General features: G+C 39.1%; 1 protein-coding gene across 1 annotated transcript in view; it reads left to right on the top strand.

Annotated features, from left to right (window-relative positions):
• The window catches only part of CDK19 (cyclin dependent kinase 19), a 116,370-nt gene that overhangs the window by 72,790 nt on the left and 19,212 nt on the right, over positions 1–24,368 (top strand). Inside the window, exon 5 of the mRNA XM_081093997.1 lies at positions 21,718–21,775. Within this exon, the coding sequence (XP_080950123.1) occupies positions 21,718–21,775 (58 nt within the window). The remainder of the gene's footprint in view (positions 1–21,717; positions 21,776–24,368) is intronic.

Raw genomic sequence — 24,368 nt, 5'->3', positions numbered from 1 at the left:
TGCAAGGCCACTCTACCAATTCCAGGAGACATAGCAGCTCTACCTAATACATAGAAATAAACACATGAAAGCAGCCAAAATGCAGAGACAAAGAAACATGTCACAATGAAAGAACAGAAGAAATCTCCCAAAAAAGAATAAATGAATTAGAAGCAAACAGTCTAATAGATACAGAGTTCAAAACAATGGTTAAGGGTGCTCAAGGATCTTAGTGAGAGCTTCAAGGGACCTAGTGAGACTTTCAGAGATCTTAGTGAGAATTTCAAAGACATGAAAAAGGATCAGTCAGAAATTAAGCACACACTAATTGAAATAGAAGATAATTTACAGGGAATCAGCAGTAGAGTAGAGGATGCTGAGAATCAAATCAACGACTTATAATATGAGGAAGCATAAAAAACACCCAATCAGAAGAGCAAAAAAAAAAAAAAAAAGAATAAAAAAATATGAAAATAGTGTAAGGAGCCTCTGGGACAACTTCAAGCATACCAACATTTGCATTATGTGGGTGCCAGAAAGAGAAGAGAGAGAGAGCAAGATATTGAAAACCTATTTGAAGAAATAATGACAGAAAACTTCCCCTACCTGGGGAAAGAAGTAGACTTACAAGTCCAGGAAGTGCAGTATGTCCTAAACAAGAGGAACCCAAAGAGGCCCATACCAAGACACATCATCATTAAAATGCCAAAGGTTGAAGACAAGGAGAGAATCTTAAAAGCAGCAAGAGAAAAGCAGTTAGTTACCTGCAAGGGAACACCCATGTGACTGTCAGCTGATTTCTCAACAGAAACTTTGCAGACCAGAATGGAGTGGCAAGAAATATTCAAAGTGACGAATAGCAAGGTCCTACAACCAAGATTACTATATCCAGCAAAGCTATCATTTAGAATTGAAGGTCAGATAAAGAGCTTCACAGACAAGAAAAAGCTAATGTATTACATAAAATGTTGAAGGTATTCTTTAAGAAGAGCAAGAAAGAACAAAAATATGAACAATAAAGTGGCAATGAATACATATCTACCAACAATTAATCTAAAAATAAAAATAAATGAACAAGGAATCTAATGAACAAAATAAACTGATGAATAAAATAGAACCAGAGGCATGGAAACATGAAATAGACTGGCGAATCTCAGAGGGAAGGGGGTAGGGGGACAGAAAGAGATTAACCAGAGACATAGAGGGAAGGCTTCAGAAAGGTACAATTTGACCTGGACTTTGAAGGGTGAGTAGAATTTAAATAGAGATTTGAGAGGTGAAGTTAACCTATGGGTGTATTGACTGTGAAACTTCTGAGATGGGAAAGCACTTGAATCATCCCAAAAGGTTGTGTAGTTCTGTCTGGCTCAAAAAATAGATAAGCTGAATTAAGGTAGTATGAGTTAAGACTAGAAAATATGGGTTGGAGCCTTATTGAAGAAGGCCCTAAATATCAGGTTAGGGAGTTGTTTGTGTTTAAGTGCTAAACCTTTGTGAGCAAGAGAATGAATTTTCCATGGACGAATTATTGTTACTTCTTCCATAGCATGAACACAATCTTGAAAATATGTTCTGAACAGGGTTCTGATCTAGTATGGCACTTGCTTGTATTTTACCCACACATTTACCAACTGCTTCTACTCCTTATGTAAGTAACTCTAATAAGATATGAAACTTTGAACCAATAGGAATCTAGACTGTGACACCCTACTCAATTCTTTTCATTGATCATGAGTTCTGTTACCTGAACCATATTGTCATGGTTTTGCCAAAGTATTTTCAGGATAGAAGATTTAAGTTGTATGTTTACTTTTGGATATATTCTATAGTAGATAAAGAAATATAAAGTATAGATATGGTCTTAAAAGGAGCATGTTGGAGACATTTGAAAAATTATTTTTTGTGTGAGCTTAAGAGTAGATTTGTAATTTTAGTCAACAAGTAATTTTTTTAATGCTTTATTTCCTATTTCTGTAGGAAATCTGGCTTTACATTATTTGTTAGTCACAACTGCTTCAGAGTATGTACCATCTCTAAATTAGAGGGTTAGAGTGAATATAAACTTTTAATGTAATTAGTTTAATTCCTAAAACTTAAAAGGTAAATAAAAACGAGTGTTTTAGCCTTGACACACGTTACAGAATCTGAAGCATTACATCATCAATGAAGTTGGTGTTTTTCATTGTGATTGATTTCATATCTGGAACAGTATTTTAATTATGTCATTTGATCCTAGAATTTAATACAGAAATAGACTATATTTAAAGTGACCAAAAAGATTACTCATATTGAGGAATTGCTTTAAAAAGGAAGGAGAAAAGAAACTAAATATATTCATCTTAGCTGAGAGACAGTGAAGTAGAGACATAAGTCTATAAACATTTGGAACTTGTAAACACAAAGGGGGAAAGATGTATTTTAATTTTATAGCAGGATGTAGCTAAGAGTAAGAAGATGAAATATAGTGTGACTCATTTTTATGAGACTACTATTCTGCTAGGTTGGAAGGATGCCAAGATATCGTATATCTTTTTCAAAATTATGGGCTTCGTGAGAGCAAGGATCATATCTCACTAATTTTTGTGTTCCTAGCATTGGCATATTGTTTCTGCTGATAAGTTACTTGAATTTAATTTTAGCAAAACATCTGGTAATTGCACATTTTTCTTTAGTAAGGGTAGAGAAATGTTGGCTAAAGGATAATATTGTTAAGTGGATTTATGGCTCCTTAGTTGCAGAATACTGCTACTGAATCAGTGACATAAACTGAACTACAAGTTAAACTCTAGTTTTTATTTTCTTATCTTAGCACCTGGCACATGATAAATGCTAGGTGTTTATTAAATGAAAGATTTCAATGAATATTCAAAGATGGCCCTCTGTTTCTATGCAGTTGTGAAAAAAAGTGCTGTACTGTTAATCGTAATACTTTGATTAAAATAAGTACTTGGGCCCTAGCTGGTTTGGATCAGTGGATAGAGCGTTGGTCTGTGGACTGAAAGGTCCTGGGCTCGATTCCGGTCAAGGGCACATGCCTGGGTTGTGGGCTCAATTCCCAGTAGGGGGCATGGAGGAGGCAGCCAGTCAATGATTCTCTCTCATCATTGATGTTTCCATCTCTCTCTCTCTCTCTTTCTCTCTCCCTCTCCCTTCCTCTCTGAAATCAATAAAAGTATATATTTAAAAAATAATAAAAATAAAGTAAAGTAAGTGCTTGGTAGCTGGAGAATTGTCTAGGAATCTCTGTACAGCACAGCTTCCTTCATACCTTGTCTGACAAGGAGATACAAGTTTTTATTTGTATTTGTGCTAAACAGGCCTGAGAAGGTAATTGTGTTATACCTAAAACAAATCCTTAAAATCTTACTGTAGCCATCATGCACATTGCAAGCATTTTAATAATATTTCATAGTTTTAGCCTTGTGCAGTTCTCATGATATAGGAGCTTTGAGATCCTAGACTTAAAAAAATTTATTTTTAAGATAGCTAATCTTGATGATTAAGCCCCAGTTTACTCATTTGTAATATGAAGTTAATGATATGTACTTTATATGGTTGTTGACTTCCTACTCTTAGCTCCAGAGTTCCTGAATTCCTCCTAATTTCCCTCTGTAGAAGCTCCTATACTTTCTTTCTGGATTCCATCAGCAAGTCTAAGATGCCCTTTCTTTCTTTCTTTTTTTTTTTTAAATATATATTTTATTGATTTTTTACAGAGAGGAAGGGAGAGGGATAGAGAGTTAGAAACATCGATCAGCTGCCTCCTGCACACCCTCTACTGAGGATATGCCTGCAACCAAGGTACATGCCCTTGACTGGAATCGAACCTGGGACCCTTCAGTCCGCAGGCCGACACTCTATCCACTGAGCCAAATCAGTCAGGGCAAGATGCCCTTTCTTTAAACTGCTTTCTTCCCAGAATTCTTGTAGGCTGATACTCTTCCTACCTTCTTCTGCTTTACAAAGTAGAGCCCTAATAGAAATATGTGAAAGATGCTCCTCTATTTTAAAAAAGAGTAAGCCGTATTTCGTCCTGTTTATATCTAAATATTGCTGATATTTTTACAAAGTCTTCATATTTAAAAATATGAAAGTTTAAAAAAACTTGCTAAAATGAGACCTAAATTAGTGATTCATTTAACTTAGTTTTCATTTTAACAGTTCCATGCTAATCAAATGAATTTCTATTCATTGTTTTTCATTTAACTTATTAACATCCTACTTACAGAATTATGATAAAATGCAATATATATTTTGATATGACTTAATCACCTTAATTTATTTCAGAATGCAGAGCTAACTATGAAAAAGTAAAGTGTGGCTTGGTTATCTTCTAACCTGCAATTTTAGGTGATTTTGGACAATTACAGATCTTGTCATGCTGAAGAATAACACTTGGGATTCCTGTTGAAGACCTCTGATCCCGAACTAGTTCCTTAGAGCCAGGTCCTCAGTCGTCTGTGGCTTAGCCATTCATGTCTGCAGTCTGAAGGCCTTTGATTGTGGTGATGTCATCCATGTGCAGTGACTCCTGTCCTGCTGCCTCGACACAGATCTTTTGAAGATGAGACAAGATGACGTTTCTTACAATACTCTGGATACTGTGATACATTCCTTTAAAACATAAGAGGTGTTTTTTTAAGAAGGTATATTTGAAGTGTTTTTAAGGTATGGGTTGTGATTTTTTGGCATGACAGCTTTTCCGTCATTCACACCGATAGCCAGGTAACTGGAGCTTTCTGCAGAGTCCTGTACGCCTGTCTGAGTTAGAGCACAATGCTCTACTAGCTGTTTGATGCGCAGGTGATCCATGCTAAGTGTCACACTTCCAAGAGGACCAACTTCAAAGGAGATGTGTTAGACTCAGAGTGGCTTATGAGGCCTCCTGAGGTTCAGCTTTCGGACAGGGCTCTTTTGATGATCCCTAACTTGGACATAAAATTTTAATGACTGGTATTGACAAACACATGTATCTACATTCAGAGTGTTAAAAAACAAAGTTCAGCTGACTAAATTTAAAGATTAAATTGGCTTTATTCAACTATTCATAAATAGAGCAGCATCTCATCTAGCAAATAAAAAGGAGCTCTGCTGAGCTATAGAAAAGAAAAGGTTTTTAAAGGCAGAAAGGGGGCAGGGGAAGAAAGGATATTAGTAAAGAATGCATTGTTTCAAGCAAGGGTCACAGAAGGGGCCTGTTGTGCAGATGACCTCACTATTACTGACCAGAATTACCTAATTCTACATTGACTGTTAAAGATTACATTTCTTGGAGTGGCTGAAACAGTAATTAGATTAAGTGTTAAATCTTGGTTTGCTGATGTGAGGCCTGGCACAAGTGACTCCATTTTGGACCTTTTGTCTCTTTTTTGTTTTTTGTTTTTTGTGTGTTCTTAAACCTTACCAAGGATATGTTTATTGATTTTAGAGAGAGAGAGGAACCGCAGAAGGAGGGAGGGAGAGAGAGATTGATTGGTTGCCTCCCTTACATGTCTTGACTGGGGATGGAACCTGTCACCTAGGTATGTGCCCTGAGTGGAATCCAACCAGCAACCCTTTGGTATATGGGACAAGGCTCCAAACAACTGAGCCACATGCCAAGGTTTGTCTCTTTTTTAACAGAGGGCTATGTACCCAACTAACTTCAAGGTCACTAAGAGTATAATTAAGATATATTCCACAGTGACAGCAGTGGCAGGAACTGGTTAGGAACCAAGGTCTACAGAAGAAGTCCCAGTACTTTGAGGCCTGTGTTTAAAACTGAAGAATCAAGTCAGGCATACTATTTTAGTAAATTAATTGTATTGAGGGAGAACTTATATATAATAAGATACACCCATATTAATTACAAATTGATGTATTTGGACAAATGTAATACCTGCGTAATCACCACCACAGGCATCCTATTGGACTGGCATTATAGGTTGATTCAAGATCCCTTACTGATGGTATCTTCATCAAGAGGGGATCTTGCATGCAAGGTCTGATGATTCATTTCACTGAGAGATTACAGAGGATAGGTATTTTGTGTGATTATCTCACTAAGCACACATCTGAGTAGAAGTCTTCTGGAGGTGAATGCCATAAATCAATTAAGTGATGTGCATTTTCCAAGTGTGTTTTTTTTCTCATAACCCTAGCCTGGAATGTATCTCTGAGAGGTTTGGGTTCTAATCCTGGGTCTGCCACTGTTTGTGGATGGTGAACTTGGTTAAGGTTGTAGGCCTTTCACCTCTGTTTCTTCATGAGTAAAGTCAGAGGGCTCATTTTGATAATTTCTACCTCTGACATTTTAATTTCTCATGATAATGAGACTGAAGTCATTTTATTTGAATTGAATGTCACAAATGTAAATAGAAAACTGCTTTCTACTAGTACATCCTCTCCTTAATGAACGGGATAGAACCTAAATGTCTTTGTAGCATTATTCCTGGCATTGCTGTCTATTTGGCACATATCTTGATTATGTTCTCTTAAGTGACCTTGAAGTTAATTGGGTGAATAACCTTCTAGATACATGTGTTTGTCTTGCATTAAGCTTTTCATAATGGCTGTTCTTTATTGCTTCTTGTAAGAGAAAAGAAAACCTTATCTCTGCTGGTCAGGCCTGTGACCACTCCTAAAAGGCAAAGACAAAGAAGTGTATTGTTAACTGTTGTGCAGTACCGGGTTGGCAGGCATTGTTTACTGTGAATACCAACGTTTGATGAACAGAGTTACTTATTATAGATTTCTGTGGGGGCAAGTACTGGTTTACAGACTTAGAATACATGCTTTACAAACATATTTTGACTAGACAATATGTACTAGACATTATGCTGGACACTGAAAATACACAGATAATTAAATACAGTCCCTTCCCTTAATGCAGGATTGTATTTTGCCACTGCATGGCAGAAGATACACATAAATGAATCATCATAAAGTAATGTTTGAAAAAAATCATGAGGTATATTCAGGAACCAGCAAGAAGTAGTGAAAGAAAAGGCAGACGTGAGAAGTAAGCATCAGATGATGGTGGATCCTAATTGTCATGTTTAGAAGTGTGGATTTTTCCTGTGGCTAGTTGAAGCTGAGCAGGACAGATTTTTGCTTAAGAAATGCCCAGAGACAGGGATATGGAGAAGTGGTTTAAGGGTGCAGGGACAGAAGCTTTATTAGACTTGTAATCAGCTGGTTGAGGAATGATGAAGGCCTGAATTAAGGTAATAAGATAGCAGAGTAAGATACAGATCTGAGGACTGATTAGATTTGAGGGATAAAGCACAGGGTATGCAGACTTATTTTGTTGACTGAGTGACTGAGAAGGGAATACCAGAAAGAGGCTGTAAAAATTCAGGTTGAATAAGTTGTGTTTGAGATGATTGTGGAGATGGACAGCATACAGTTGACATATCGCAAAGGTATATAGAATTTAGAGTCTAGAAGGATAGATTTGGGAGTCATTAGCATATGGGTGATGGCTGAAACCTGGAATAAATTAGAATTAGGATTTTAAACAAAATCTATATTCAGAGGTAAACTTGCATATTTGGGGGTAAGTGCTTACTCTAGTTTCTTACAACTTCTTTTAAAATGGAGAATTTGCCTAACAAAGAGCCATAAGTACTAAAGATTGGCAGTTTCTGTTCATTTATTTGTTTACTCAACAAATATTTATTAAACACTATGCGTGGATTTCAGCAGATGCCTAAGTGGTAACGGAAATATCTTCCCTAACCTTTAGGAGGTTGCAATCACAATATCAAATTCCTTATGTTTTTAAATCCTCTCCTATCAATGAGGTTATTTGAAGGGGTAAAGGTTATGATAGACTGATGCTATTAGCAAATAACTGTTGTGTTTGCTAAGAAAAGAAAGCATTTATAGTATCTTATTCTTAGATGGTCCTTTGCCCTATCTGTTACAACACAGAATCTTATTTGTTCAAGGTGAACAATGGAGAACAGTGTAACAAAAGGAACATAAACTGAGGGTTTTTTCTTGGGAATGTACTTCTGTTTCAAATGAGAGGAGAGTTGTGGCACTTCTATATTTAAATAGAAGAATAGTGTACCCATTAATATCAGGCGAGCATTGTTCAGAAACTAGTCCGACTGATATTCTGATTGGTTTTGTTCCTATTATTCAGGATTGTAGACAGTTGTGTTTGTGTTTCTCTGTCTTCTTTATTGATGCTGATAAGAGTCATCTTGTGGGTTTCATATTTTGGTTCCTGGGATGGGGAGTGGAAAGCAAATGCAGATGGATAATTCTGTATCTTTAGACTGTTCTAGTTATGATGTGCCAGTTAATTGAAATAAATTTAACCCTGTGAATAAAATTGATTCTATAAAAGGCAAAGGCATATCTGGAGTACATGTAGATATAAATTCAAGAATTAACTGAATTCTTCTAAAATGCAGATATTTCAAGAATAGTTTCTGAGGAATCATATTGTTTATCACATTATTTCCCTGACTTTTACCTTTAAAGTACAATTTAAATAAACCCTGAAGCCTTGATTTGTCTATCCAATTTTACTGCTGATAACTTAAATGTGAGGCATCCAACTCCTGCCATTGCTACTGTTTCTATGGTAACGAAAGTGTGCAAACCCCGCAGTATCACTTTCTTTCACAGCTGGCATTTTGTGTTCACAGTAAGAAGAGGAGTTTTTGTAAAGCATAGTCTGTGTTAATTGGGATGTAACTAGGTCAGAACAATTTTGGTATCCTTTATTCACTCTTTCAGGTTTGTATGTGTGGTTGTAGGTGAGTGTTCATGAGCTGCAGTTTCCTTTATTTTCTTTTAAGGTACATACTTTCTTTCACTAAAATTAATCCCTGTTAGAGTTAGCCTTTTGAAAATTGAGCATAGTCTCTGTAAACACAGCCTGGTGTGGTATTTTGAGGATTATGTGGAGTTGTTCTGAGACTTCTATTGCCAGATAGACAATAAAATCCTAGCCCTATAGGCCTTGAGTATTTCCGTTAAGAAAAAGGAAATTTATGTGAAAATGCTTTGAAAAGTTAAATGTATTTTAATGGTCATTATATCACTTATTTTGTTACCATTATTTCAAAACATCAAAAATCTTATGACCTTGACATTTACAGTATTCCCCTCTTATTCTCAGTTTCACTTTCCATAGTTTCAGTTACCTGCAGTCAACTGCAGTCCTAAAATATTAAATGGAAATTCCAGAATTAATTCATGTTTTAAAATTCATGCCATGCTGAGTAGTGTTATGAAACCTCAGGCTGTCCTGCTCCATTCTGCCTGGGATGTAAATCATCCCTTTGTCCAGTGTATCCATGTTGTATAGCTGCCTGACCATGAGTTAACTAGTAGCCATCTCGGTGATGAGAAAGAGAGACAGGCCACATTCACGTAACTGTTATTACAGTACTAGAGGCCCAGTGCATGAATTCATGCACAGGTGAGATCCCTTGGCCTGGCTGGCGATTGGGGCCGTCTCGCCCAGTCCTGATTGAGGCTGATGGGGGCCGGCCAGCTGGAGAGGGACTGTGGGAGGGCTTCAAGGCGTGTCCAGCCCTCTTGCCCAGTCCCAATAGGCTGGACCCCAAGCTAACCTACTGGAGCACCTGCACCCTGGTGGTCAGTGAGTATCATAGCGACTGGTCAAGCGACATAACGGTTGACCCATTGGTCAGACACTTAGCATATTACGCTTTTATTATATAGGATGTTGTTATAATTGCTCCATTTTATTATTAGTTAATGTTAATTTCTTATTGCGCTTAATTTAAAAATTACACTATCATAGATACATGTATAGGGAAAAACATCCATCCTATCTAATAAAAGAGAAACATGGTAATTAGTCATACCTCCGCTACCCTTCCCATTGGCTAATCAGGGCGATATGCAAATTAACTGCCAGCCAAGATGACGGCCGGCAGCCAGGCAGCTTGAAGCGAACATGAGGCTTGCTTGCTTCAGTGATGGAGGATTCCAACATTCCCCGCCTGCCGCTGCCGGCCTCTGAACTTGCAGTTTGAAACATTGTTACAAATATAGAAGCTAAACAAAACCCCAGAAACCTGCTTTCAGCCAGCTGGGATCTCAGAGCTGGAGTTGAAACAGTGTTTCGATTATAGAACCGAAACAAACCAGATACCTGCTTTCAGCAGTGGAGGCCAAAGAGCTGGAGCCAAGCCTCAGAGCTAAAGCTGGCCCAGAATAAAAAAAAAAAAAAAAAAAAAAAAGGAGCAGTTGGGAGCTTCCGTCACCCGCCAGCCTGAAAACAGCCCTCAGCCCCTCACCCATACTGGCCAGGCAACCCAGTGGGGACCCCTACCCTAAAGAAGGTGTGACCAGCTGCAAACAGCCATCATCCCCTCACCCAGGCTGGCCAGGCACCCTAGTGGGGACCCCCACCCTGATACAGGACGCCCTTCAGGGCAAACCAGCCGGCCCCCACCCATGCACCAGGCCTCTATCCTATATAGTAAAAGGGTAATATGCCTCCCAGCACCAGGATCAGCAGAGCCGTGAGGCCTCCCGGCACCGGGATCAGCGTGACGGGGCAGCGCCCAAACCCCCTGATCGCCCTGCGGCTGTGTGTGTGACAGGAGGCGGGGCCACAACCTCCCTATCCACCCTGCTCTGTTCGTGACAGGGGAAGGTGCCCCAACCCCCTGATCAGCCCTGCTCTGTGCCTGATAGGGGGGAGCTCCCCAACCCCCTGATTGCCCTGCGGCTCTGTTTGTGACAGGGTGCGGCGTCCCAAACCCCGCCTCCCCCCCCCACGGGCCCTGCTCTGTGTGTGACGGGGTAGAGCCATAACCTTCTCATCGGCCCTGCCCTGAGTGTGAGAGTGGCGGAGCCCCAACCCCCTGATCGGCCCTGCTCTGTGGGTGATAGAGGGCGGCGCCCCAGCCCACTCCCCCACTGGCCCTGCTATGTGTGTGACGGGGCGGTGCCCCAATTCCCCTATCGTCCCTACTCTGTGAGTAACAGGGGGGAGCTCCTCAACCCCCTGATCGGCCCTGCTCTGTGCATGACGGGGTGGCGCCGCAACCTCCCCATCGACCCTGCCTTGAGTGTGACGGGGCAGTGCCCCAACCCCCCAATCGGCCCTATCCTGAGCGTGGCATCCCAACCTCCCGATCCGCCCTGCTCTGTGCATGATGGGGCAGCGCCCCAACTCCCCAATCAGCCCTGCTCTGAGCCTGACCAGAGACTGCACCTAGGGATTGGGCCTGCCCTCTGCCACCCGGGAGCAGGCCTAAGCCAGCAGGTCGTTATCTCCCGAGGGGTCCCAGACTGCGAGAGGGCACAGGCCGGGCTGAGGGACCCCCCCCCCCTCCGAGTGCACAAATTTCTGTACACCGGGCCTCTATTCTATATATATAAAAGCCTAATATGCTAAGTGTCCAACCGAGCGGTCAACTGGCTGGTCGTACGATGTGCACTGACCACCAGGGGGCAGATGCTCTGACCGGTAGGTTAGCTTGCTGCTGGAGTTTGGCCAATTGGGACTGGGCAAGATGGGGCCAGACATGCCCTGGAGCCCTCCCACGGTCCTTGCCCCGATTGGCCCCGATTGGGATTGGGCGAGATGGCCCTGATTGGCCCCGATCGCCGGCCAGGCAGAAGGAACCCACCCATGCACGAATTTTGTGCACTGGGCCTCTAGTATAAAACAATGTTTAAATAATGTCAAAAATAAGACCTCTCAACCCACTCACAACAGTGTGTATTCCTATTCCTTGTTTTCTTGTCTTTATTATATTCTTAATACATCATATACAAAGTGATATTTGGAACATGTATGTACTTCACAAAGCTTAATAGCTAGGAGCCTGTCACTTAACCCAATAACTGGGACACAACCAGTAGCTTGCTTCTACTTATGTTTTTCCCCATCGTATCCTCCTGCCCCCTTCTAAGAGGTAACAGATATCCAGAATTTGGAATTCATTATTCACTTCTTTGTTAAAACAGTTTATTATATTTATATGTATGACCAACCAGGATATTTTTAAACTTTGCTTGAATTTAAGTTTTATGAAAATGGCATCCTGCTGTATGCAGTCTTATAAAGCTTTTTTCACTCAATATAATACTTCCAAGATTTGAACTTTTTGTTGTTGTTTGTTAATCCTCATTCGAGGATATTTGTCCATTGATTTTTAGAGTAGAAAGGGAGAGAGAAACATTGATGTGAGATCCACACATTGATTGGTTGCCTAAGACATGTGCTCCATCCAGGACTGGGATCAAGCCTGTAACCGAGGTATGTGCCCTTGAGCCCGGGACCCTTCAGTCTGTGGGCCAACGCTCTGCCCACTGAGCCAAACAGGCTAGGGTTGATTTGAACATTTTTTTATTTTATTTATTTATTTATTTTTTTAAATATATTTTATTCATTTTTCACAGAGAGGAAGGGAGAGAGATAGAAAGTTAGAAACATCGATGAGAGAGAAACATCGATCAGCTGCCTCCTGCACATCTCCCACCGGGGATGTGCCCGCAACCCAGGTACATGCCCTTGACCGGAATCGAACCTGGGACCTTTCAGTCCGCAGGCTGACGCTCTATCCAATGAGCCAAACCGGTTTCGGCTGAACATTTTTTTAAACTTTGTTTGTAATTCACTTATATTCACTGTAATTTTAAAATTCATGTGTGACTCTACCACAATTAATTTCTCCATTTTCCTGTTAGCTAGGAATCTGGGTTGTGTCCATATTTTTTTACTTTACAAACTGTGTTTCTATGAACATTCTCTAGTATATCTAAAAATGGAATTACTGAGTTGAAGGCTATGTAATTTTTCAGTTTTTCAAGAAGATGCCAAATTCTTTATCAAAGAAGTTGTACCAATTTATTTTCCCACCAGCGTTTTATTAGAGTTTCCCCAGACCCACTTACTACTATTCAGCAGTTCTTAGTTTTTTACCAATATACCAGGTATAAATGGTATCTCACTGTGATATTAATCTGTATTTCCCTTATTGTTAATGAAATTGAGCATCTTTTCCTATGCTTAATTGTTAAAGCATGGTTTTTTTGTTGTTAAATGCCTATTTGGACATTTTGTCAAACTTTCTATGTGGTTGTTTTTCATACTGATTTGTAGTTCTTTATTCTGGATAGTATATCTCTGTTACTTAATGTATGCAACATATACTTCCAGCTTTGCTTAGTTATTAATTTTCTTTATCTCTAACTAGAGGCCCGGTGCACAAAAATTTGTGCACTCGGGGTGGTCCCTCAGTCCGGCCTATGCCCTCTTGCAGTCTGGGACCCCTCGGAGAATGTCCACCTGCTGGCTTAGGCCCGCTCCCTGGGGGATCAGGCCCAAGCTGGCAGTCAGACATCCCTCTGGCAGCCCGGCAGCCCTCGGGGGATGTCCACTTGCCAGCAGGGAGCAGGCCTAAGCTGCAGTTGGACATCCTTAGTGCTGCTGAGGAGGCGGGAGAGGCTCCCAATACCGCCGCTGTACTGGCAGCCATCAGCCTGGCTTGTAGCTGAGCAGAGCTCCCCCTGTGGGAGCGCACTGACCACCAGGGGGCAGCTCCTGCATTGAGCGTCTGCACCCTGGTGGTCAGTGTGTGTCAAAGTGACCAGTCATTCTGCTGTTAAGGTCAGTTTGCATATTACCCTTTTATTATATAGGAGAGGCCTGATGCATGGGTGTGGGCCCACTGGTTTGCCCTGAAGGGTGTCCCAGATCAGGGTGGGGGTCCCACTGGGGTGCCTGGCCAGCCTGGGTGAGGGGCTAATGGCTGTTTGCAGGCTAGTCAAGCCCTCCGTAGTCAGGACCCTCACCCCATGGAGGTTTGGCCAGCCTGGGTGAGGGGCTGATGGCCGTTTGCAGGCTGGCCACACCCCCTTTAGGGTGGGCGGTCCCTACTGGGGTGCCTGGCCAGTCTGGGTGAGGGGCTGAGGGCCGTTTTCAGGCTGGCCAAGCCCCCCCGGCGATGACAGAAGCTCCCAGCCTCTCCTTTTTTTCTTTTTTATTCTGGGGTTTATTTACCTTCTATAATTGAAACTTTGTTGCTTTGAGTGGAGCTCAGAGCCGGGAAGCTTGGCTTCCTCCATCATTGGGGCAATCAAGTCTCCTGCTTGCTCCAGCTCTGCGGCTGCCAGCCGCCATCTTGGTTGGGTTAATTTGCATATAGTCTCTCTGTTTGGCTGGTGGGCATGGCTTCTGGCGTAGTGAAGGTACTGTCAATTTGCATGTTTGTCTTTTATTAGTGTAGATAATTGGAAGTTATTTCTATTTATTTTTAAAGACAGTTTTTAAAATTAATTTTAGAGAGAGGGGGAGAAACATTGATGTGAGAGAGAAAAAATCAATCCATTGCCTCCCATACCTGCATTGCCTCCCAAACCAGGAATTGAATTTCCCCCTTTTGATGTACGGGATGATGCTCTAACTGAGTCATAACAGCCAAGAGAGAAGTTACTTTAATAGCCAAATTTATCAGTCTTTTTTATTGTTATTTTTTGTAATGTGTTTAAGAAATTCTTCCCTACCTCAGGATCAGAAAGATTTTTTTCCCAAAAAAGTTTTAAAGTTTTGCTTTTCACATTTAAATCCTTAATCTACCTGAAATTTATGTATATATGGTATAAGGTGAGGATTCATTTATTTTCTCCATTTGGATAACCTGTTGTGTCAGCACCATTTATTGAGTAGTTCTCCTTTCTCCACTGATCTGAATTTCCTCTTCTCTCATTATGTTGGTTCCATCTAGATACTCTGTCCTGTCCCATTGATCATTTTGTCTGTCGTTGTACCAAGTATTACACTGTCTACTTTCACAGTATCTTGGCTATTCTTAGCTCTTTGCTCTTCTGCATACATTTTTAAACCAGCTTTTCAAGTTCCACAATAAAAAACCTGGTTGAGATTTTGATTGATGTTGCATTGAATTTACATATAAGTATGGGGAGAATTGGTGTCTTTACTGTACAGGGGTGGGCAAAAGTAGGTTTACATTTGTTCATATAGAAAATAATACAATAATTAATAAATAAAATATAAGAATAAGCTGTTTTGCATACTCAAAATTGTAAACCTATTTTCTGAGACCCTGTGTTGAGTCTTCTTACCTATAAATTTATTTAGGACTTCTTTTATATTATTTTATTATTTTTTAAATTTTCTTTTAGCCCTAGCTGGTTTGGCTCAGAGTAAGTGGCCAACTAAGAGGCCAAGTAATACGTTAAGAAAAGTGACCCTGCCCTAGCTGGTTTGGCTCAGTGGATAGAGCGGGGGCTTGTGGACCTAAGGGTCCCAGATTTGATTCCGATCAAGGGCACGTACCTCAGTTGCAGGCTCCTGGGCCCTTGTCAGGGCACATGCAGGAAGCAACCAATTGATGTGTTTCTCTCACATCGAGTTTCTCTCTGTCTTTCCTCTCTCTTCCACTCTCCCTAAAAATCAATAGAAAAATATCCTCCTTGGGGATTAAAAAAATAATTATTTTATTTATTTTTAATTTTTTAATCTTTATTGTAAAAGTATTACGTATATCCCCTTTTTTCTCCCATTGACCCATTATAGCCCGCCCCTGCCCTCTGCCCCAGACCTCCACTGCCTTATTGTCTGTGTTCATGGGTTATGCATATATGCATACAAGTTCTTTGGTTGATCTCTTCCCACCCACCCACCCCCAGTCTTTTTATTTAGGACTTCTTAATGTCATTTAATGTAAGGTTTTAAGATATTCTGTATAAAGATCTTGTACATCTTTTGCTATTTTTATTCCTAGGCACCTTATAGTTATTTTGTTGCTGTAGAAAAATTGTAAAATTATATTTCCCAGCTTTCCCCCGGCATATAGAAATACAGTTGACTTTTTCATATTGCTCTGTTAGCCAGACATCCTACTAAACTCTGTTACTATTGCTAATGTGTTTGTAAATACTTTGGATTTTCTATGTACATAATTATGTCATCTCTAAAAAGAATAGTTTTGTTTCTGCCTCTCCAGTCTATACATATACCTTTAATTATTGTTTTATAGCACTGGGCTTATAATAAAATGTTGATTTTAGTTAATATTAAAGGGAATGCTTTCATTGTTTCCTTCTTAGTTTTTGATACCCATTATTGGATGAAGGAAGTTTTTTTTAGTCTAACTTGATAGGAGTGTTTATTATGAATGGGTGTTAAATTTTATCAACTGCTTTTTCACTCTCTCAAGGTAACTGTCTATTTTTTAGCCACTATCAAGATAATTATCTTAAATCTGTTAATATGGTGATGGCTTATATAGACTTTCTTAATGTTAAGCCATCCTGGTATTCCTATCTCTGGATTTGGCTTAATAATATTTTGTTTAATAATTTTGCATCTAACACTCATGAGTGAGGTTGGCCTAACATTTTTTTCTTCTCATACATTATCTGGTTTTGTTGTCAAGGTTATATTGGCCTTCTAGAATGTGTTGGGAGCATTCTCTCTTTTTCTGTTCTCTGAAAATGTTTGAATAAAATTAAAACAATTTGTTCATTGAAAATTTGGAAAACTTGCCTCTTTGATCAACTTGGGTCTGGTGTTTTCTTGGCAGGAAGATTTTTAACTATAGTTTCAATTTATTCAGCACTTTCAGGTTTTCTAATTGATTTTGAGTCAATTTGTAGGTTACATTTTCTTGACTGTCTGTTTTGTGTATGTTTTAAAATTAATAGATATAAAGTTCTTCATATTCCTCTTTTATCTTTGTAACCTCCACTGAATTTATAGTTATGTTCCTATTTGCAATTTGTAATGTTATTTATTTGTACCTTCTCTCCTCTTGCTCTGGTTGTCCTAGAGAAGCAGTTCTCAACCGGTGGGTGACGACCCCTTTGGCGGTCGAACAACCTTTTCACAGGGGTCACCTAAGACCATCCTGCATATCAGATATTTACATTACAATTCATAACAGTAGCAACATTACAGTTATGAAGTAGTAACGAAAATAATTTTATGCTTGGGTCACAATATGAGGAACTGTATTTAAAAGGGCCAGAAGGTTGAGAACCACTGTCCTAGAGTCTTCATAAATTCTCCCTATTCATAGATTTCTACCCTTAACTTTATCTTTTTTATTCCTACATTATTTTTGTTTATTCTGTTGAGCTTTTCTTCTTTTTTTTTTACCTTGGGCACATAATTATTTTCATCATTCCTCCCTTTCTAACAAATATTTAGGGCTATAAATTTCCCTTGTAAGTACAGCATTAGCTGCATTCTATGGTTTTGATATGGTTTTATTTTTAACTTCTTCATAGTTTCTCCTTTTACCTCTAAGTGATTTAGGAATATTTAAAAAATATTTTTTAAAATTGGTTTTTAGAGAGAGAGGAAGGGAGAGGAAAAGAGAAAGAGGAACACCGACGTGAGAGCAGAACATCAGTCTGCTGCCTTTTGCACGCCTCCTACCAGGGATTGAGCCCATAACCTGGTTATGTGTCTTCACCAGGAATCTAACCAGCAACCTTTTGGTGCACAGGATGACGCCCAGCCAACTGAGCTACACTGGTCAGGGCAATTTAGAAATATTTTTGAATTTCCAAATATATGGAATTTTTAATTTATACTTTCATAATTGACTTAATGTAATTGCATTGTGATCAGAGAACATAGCCTGTTTGATGACAGTTCCTTGAAATTTCTTGAGACCTGTTAGTACATGATCAGTATTTGTAAATATTCATGTGTGCTTGATAAAAATATGTACTCTCCAATTAATGGGTAAGATGGTGTGCATATCGTTGCTAATTGTGTCCTTTGGATAATCTGTACCTTACTAATCTTTTGTATATCTGCTTGATATACCAGTAATTGAGAAAAATATGGTGTTATTGGTCTTTTCCCTCTCTGAAGTTATATCAATTTTCACTATGCATGTATATTTTTTCAATTACATCACAAGTTTAGGAGTGTGCTTCTTCCTGATTAATTGAACCTTGTATTATATAGTTACAATCTTTACACCTAGTAATATTTTTGCCTTTAAGCTATTTTGTCTGACAATACTTAGCTGATCCAGCTTTCTTTAGCAATTTGGTTTACGTTAGTCCCCTTGAGAGTCTTGGCTGATTGAGGGGTAGCAGCTTAGCTTCCTCACTTTGTAGGTAGCCCAAGTTTTAGTGTTTGTTATTGGCATCTGCTTTCAGGCCCATCCCGCCTTTTGTCACTCTCCAACCACAAGGTTACATTATTTGGGCTGAGGCATGAGACTGTAGACCTCTTGTGAGATCAGGGATCCTTCAAGGAATGTTTCTTATGTGGCATATGTTTTTTCTGTAATAGGGTCCCCTAGAGCATTTAGTCAGCCATAATACCAGGTGTGGAAACTTCTTGTATTCTCCTTGTTTTGTTTTTTTCCACAGTACTTAACGATATCTGATGTATTGTACATTTGTTTATTGCCTTTCTTTTCCCATTAGAGTGTAAGCTTTGTGAGGACAAGGATTTTTCCTGGTTTTGTTTACTGCTGTATCTCTAGCATCTAAACCACCTCCTGATACTTAGTATGTGCTCAGTCAATACTTGCTGAATAGATGACTATGGAGCAGGAGAAAGTGGTGTAAAAAAGCCATGCCAAGTATTTACCTTTTACCTTAATGCTCTGATTTGTTCCTCCATGACCATTGTCACAAGTTAGGGTGCCCTTACTTTTCCCTAGACCCGTGGTCAGCAAACTGCGGCTCTTTGGCCCCTTGAGTGTGGCTATTCCACAAAATACCATGTGCAGGCGCACACATACAGTGCAATTGAAACTTCGTGGCCCATGCGCAGAAGTCGGTATTTTGTGGAAGAGCCACACTCAAGGGGCCAAAGAGCCGCATGTGGCTCGTGAGCCACGGTTTGCCAACCACTGCAGACTATTATAGCCCACTTCCGACTTGTCTGTCTGTACTTTGTGGTTTATCCATTCCTTCCAATTCATTCTTTGTATTGCTATCAGAGTTTTTTCCTAAGTATAAATCTGATTACCTCACTAATCTGTCTTGGCTTAGCCCAGGGGTGGGCAACCTTTTTGTGAGTGCGTGCCAAAACCAGCAAAATCTCTGACTCAAAATTCTTCTGCGTGCCAACCCTAATTTTTTGAGAACATGTTACGCCTACTTGATATCTCTTAAGGTGTACGTATGTGAAGAACCTTGAAGAAATAATAAAATTCATTCGAGTGACAAAAACAGTATATGATGATGAAAAATACATTTACTTTTTAATGTATACATGTACACTGATAGTCGGACAGAAAACTTTATGACTCCGTTTGATATTATCAGTGGGACTTTTGCTGCTGCATCACTGATAACAGAAATATTACATCAGGTTTATATTTCGTGACCTTCAGAGATATGCACGAGCTACTACTTTCATCCGTCAGGCTACTCCGATTAGGAGACTTAACAAAATTCATCACTGAGAACAAAGATTCACAAGCGTATGTGGATGAAGCTAAAACACTGGTCGGATCTAGGAAGGCAGGGAGAGTTAAGACAGAGGCATAGAAATTGCTCTTCCCCTCTCGTCAATCCATGTCTATGGTCTTTAAGATAACTTATTATGTAAAATTATTTATTTATCTAAGATGCACCTACACTGAATTTATCTGAAAAGTAAAAAAGTCAATATTAAAGAAAAAATTGTAAATGGAAGATTATAAGAGAGGATTTTGCGTGCCAGCAAAAGTTACTGGTGTGCCATGTTTGGCACGCGTGCCAGGGGTTGCCCACCCCTGGCTTAGTCAATAGAATAAATTCCAGTTTCTTTTTTCTTTTTTCATATATTTTTGATTCCAGAGAGGAAGAAAGCGTAAGAGAGAGATAGAAACCTCAATAATGAGAGTGAATCATCAATCAGCTGCCTTCTGCATGTCCCACACCAGGGATCGAGCGTGCAACCTGGGCAAATGGCTAGACCAGGAATTGAACCGTGCCCTCCTGGTTCATAGGTCAACGCTCAACCCCAGAGCCACACTGGCTGGGCTAAATTCCAGTTTATTTAATGTGGCATTTTATTTCCAACATTGAGCATTCTATGCTCTAGTCATAATGAAACACTTTAGGTTCTTTTAGTATGCCGTATCTGTGATTTTATGTGACCACACCCTTGCGTATAGGGCGTCCTGAGCCTGAAAAGTCATTCTTTTGTTTATGCTTATCAAAATTTTAGTCATCCTTAGTCACCTAAAGCCATCTCCTTGCTAAAGACTAATATTCATTGAGAAGAATCATTCATTCCTGACATTTTATTTTGCTGTTTTGGTACTTTTCATAATATGTTGGATTCTAAAAAGCTGTCTGTTTGTCTTCTCTTACTAGATTTTAAGCTCCTTGAGTCAAGAAGTTTTCTGAAAGTCCCCAATACAGTGTTTTATACATAACGGATCTTTGATAAATAGTTGTCAAGCTTGAATTTTGAACGTTCTGTTTTTGTCTGATGCTATTTTTCTCTTCCTGCTATGGTAAACCAATCTTGTCTCTTGTCTTCAGTTATCACACTCTAGTGACAATAACTTTCAAATCCAAATCTTCCTATTTTCACTTCCCTGGCTAGCCTGACTTAGGCATCTCACCTTCCTCAAACTCAATATGTCATCTCCTTCTCTTTGTTGTTCCCACTCCCAAACCAGTACTTCTCATAACTTTTCCAAAATAAAGGCACCATCATTCTTCCCAGTCAGATAAACTCAAAATCTTGGTGCAGTCTTTATCAACCTTTTTCTTAATTTTCTGACTTGAGCTAGTCAGAAAGTCCTAATTTTAATTTCTTTTTTAAGATGTTACTCACCTCTGTAACTCTTCCATTTCACTGAGAAGACCTTGGAAATGGAGTTTACAGAGGAGACTTATTGTCTAAAGCAGTGATGGCGAACCTTTTGAGCTCGGCGTGTCAGCATTTTGAAAAACCCTAACTTAACTCTGATGCGTGTCACATATAGAAATTTTTTGATATTTGCAGCCATAGTAAAACAAAGACTTATATTTTTGATATTTATTTTATATATTTAAATGCCATTTAACAAAGAAAAATCAACCAAAAAAATGAGTTCGCGTGTCAACTCTGACATGCGTGTCATAGGTTCGCCATCACTGGTCTAAAGCCCTCTCTTAGCAGTTTCTGTTTCCAGATGTCTACAAATGAGGACGACTTAACAGATCGTGGATACGTTTGCAGCCTACTCTTTTCTTTATGTAGCTTTGTATTAGCCTCAGTGTTTATTTTCTTACATCTTGAAATTATATTTTGAATTTCTCACTTTTGCATGAACTATAGCTGAAGCCATGTATGAATTTTAATGGAATCTGTTGAATGTTGATCATATTTTCTTACAGTAGTTTAGAAATATTTAGCAAGGAATATTCCATGTGATATGTTGAGGTTTGAAATTTTATATAAATTTTTCAACCACAAAAACTGTTGTGGGCAGCAAGCAGTTATAATTTGTACAGGTTTTTACATTATTATTACTTATTATTTCTGTGGGACAAATAGAAATGACAGCTTTAATTCATTTGTAATTATTTGTATGATATAATTTTGAAAATAAGATATTTCCATAGCAAGGTTGTTTATGGAAAGTTAGGGCTGACTAACTTTAAACATGTCAAATGCTTTAACTATGTAGAAGGTACTTAATATTTGATTATAGTTATGTTGGAAATACAGAATATTATAAGAGCTTTTTCACATTATAAGAACTTTTTTCCATTTTAGAGCATGTCAAAAGAATTAGCATAGTAATTTGAATGCTCTATTTTTATTTCTAGAAACCAGCAAATATCCTAGTAATGGGAGAAGGTCCTGAGAGGGGGAGAGTCAAAATAGGTAGGTAATTATTTCTAAAATAATTTATTAAGAAACTGAAGTGACTGCAAAGATGATTTCCCTTTTTAATACTCTTATTTAAGTAGTTAACTTAAAAATTACTTTCTCATATTTTTAGAAAAGATATTAGGAAATATAGATAGATAGTTTATAAAACCCCTCAGGTTGCCCTAGCCTGTTTGGCTCAGTGGATAGAGTGTTGGCCTGTGGACTGAAGGATCCCAGGTTCGATTCTGGTCAAGGGCATATGCCTGGGTTGCAGGCTCTATCCCCAGTAGGGAACATGCAGGAGGCAACTGATCGATGATTCTATTATTGATGTTTCTATCTCTCTCTCCCTCCCTTTCTGAAATCAATAAAAATATATACTTTAAAAAAAACCCTCAGGTTTATTCCCAAAACAAAGTTTCATAATTCTAAACTGAGGCAAGCAAGCCCACAAAAATTCATTCCCAATCAAAATCCCTAGCATGTGTTTATGTCACTGTTACTGTCCTGCACAGTCACCTTAAACATAATCCCCAAAAATGTTACTTTTGTCTCAGCTTTACCAAATGTTCTTTCCTTAAATACATCCCTCCCACTCTCACCTAATACATATAGAGCTTCACAGATATCTTTCCCCTGCCCCATGTATGTCCTGTGCCAGGTACCAACATATCTTTTCCAAATGAATATATAAGTTTATAGACCCTCTTACTTGCTAATCTTAGATTAAGGCACTGAAAAGAGTCTTATCTGTATATTAAAATTTCCTTTTCAACCCTGAAGGATTCATTTATACCTGACAATATTTGGGTAGAAAATTAGCTAAGAAATGCTTTATTTTAATTTCTTTTACTAGAAATTACGTTTATTGAATGTTCAGTGCTTTTTAGAAGGATTTCAAAATAAATTTTGTTTCATCAACCTGTTGTCTTTGCTGTTAGACTGTGTCATGATAGGGGTGGTGCCAAGTTATGCTAACTTAACCTCCTACAAATTCATTCTGTTCTACTTCAGCTGAGCCACCCCTGCTGCTTGGTCTTCTCCTTCTTCAGTTAATACAGCAGCCCAGGCCCTGAAGAAGCTGTTCTAAACCAACTTCCCTTTCTTTAAACCTCTATTCTGAGATTTCTGAGATTCAGTCATTTAGTTTTGTTGATATTAATTAAGAACCAGGTCACTGCTTTCCTTCCCTTTTCCCTTCTCCTTCCTGCCCCATCACCTTTACACCACTCCTCACTTGTTTCTCCCTCACTCTTAACGTTTTTTTTCTTATAGGCATGTATTGAGTACCTACTCTTGCTAGACACTGGTGAAAGTGAAGATAAAGGATGGTTCTTTCCCGTGAGAGACAGTAAAATAAACAGTTTACTATCCAGATTGAGAGATACTGTCATATGTTAGTTATTTCATTATTTTATACAACCACTCTGTATGGCAGATATTGTAGATAAGGAGAGCTGGATTTAAGAGGTTGTAGCTTGTTCAGCCTTTCAAAGGAAGGACTTCGAATTCCAAGTCCAGAGTCTCTTTCCCTACCAACATTGCTACCTAGTGACAGCAGAGCTACCTGGTGTGACCTCATCAACCACTTTTTGTCAGCACAGCCCTGCCTTTGAAACTGTCAGAGAAGGAATGACTCTTCCCTCCGAAGGCCCATCTAGTGCCCTTCTTAGCTTCAATAATCTTCCTGCTATCCTTCAGCTCCTTAGATTATGGGGTCTCCAGTCTCTCCTTCTCAAGTTTCTCCTCTTCACCTTTAAACATTCACGGTCCTCTTCCCAACTTTAAAAATAAATCTTGTCCTATCCATTTTGTTTTCTGTACCATTTGTTCTGTGTCCCCTTCCCCCCACCTTGTTCCTTTACTTCTAGAACACATATTCACCCATTAGTTCCACTAAAGCTGATTTGTTATAATCTGGCCTTTTAATTCCATTCCTCAATTGAAACTGCTCTCTAAAAAGACACCTTTGAACTTGGTCTTACCAAATCTAGTCACCGCTTTCCTTTACTGCCTTAGCTATTTGTTCTCCTAACCAGTTTGGCCAGGAGACTTTTTCTTGGTCTATGTGGCATCATATAAGTCTGTTTTTCTATATACCACTTTGGCTGTTACTTCTATATTTGGTTCATTTTGCCTCTTCTAGTAACCTTTTGTTTCAGGACACCCTGGGCACTGGCTTTGGACATGGCCTCCCTCTTCTACAGTTACTTCTTTAGGGAATTATTCTAAAGATCTGGGTCTCAGATTCCATTCTCTCATCTTAGCTAAATTCTTATCTCTATTTGTTTTCTATTGGCAACCTACACGCCATTATCCCAAACCAAATTCATCATCATCTTCTTATACTTTGCCTTGTTTGTACCTGTCATCACATTGAGCACAGTCACCCAAACTTAACATTTCCTCCTTACTGCTCCCAAATAGCTCTACTGTTTCTCAACATAAAATTCTGTATCCTAGCTTTACCATTAAGAGTTTTAGGACTGAAATTCTATCCAAGATTAAGGATAAAACCAGGGATAAAAATTAATAAAAAAAGGTCAAGTAAACAATCTAGTTGATAAATTGCTTTAAATTTTAATAACACATTATTTTAAAAAAA

This window comes from Myotis nattereri, assembly GCF_964212035.1.
Source record: "Myotis nattereri genome assembly, chromosome: 6".
Lineage (NCBI taxonomy): Eukaryota > Metazoa > Chordata > Mammalia > Chiroptera > Vespertilionidae > Myotis > Myotis nattereri.
The sequence above is the reverse complement of the archived record's forward strand: the minus strand, read 5'-3'. Positions and strand labels throughout refer to the sequence as shown.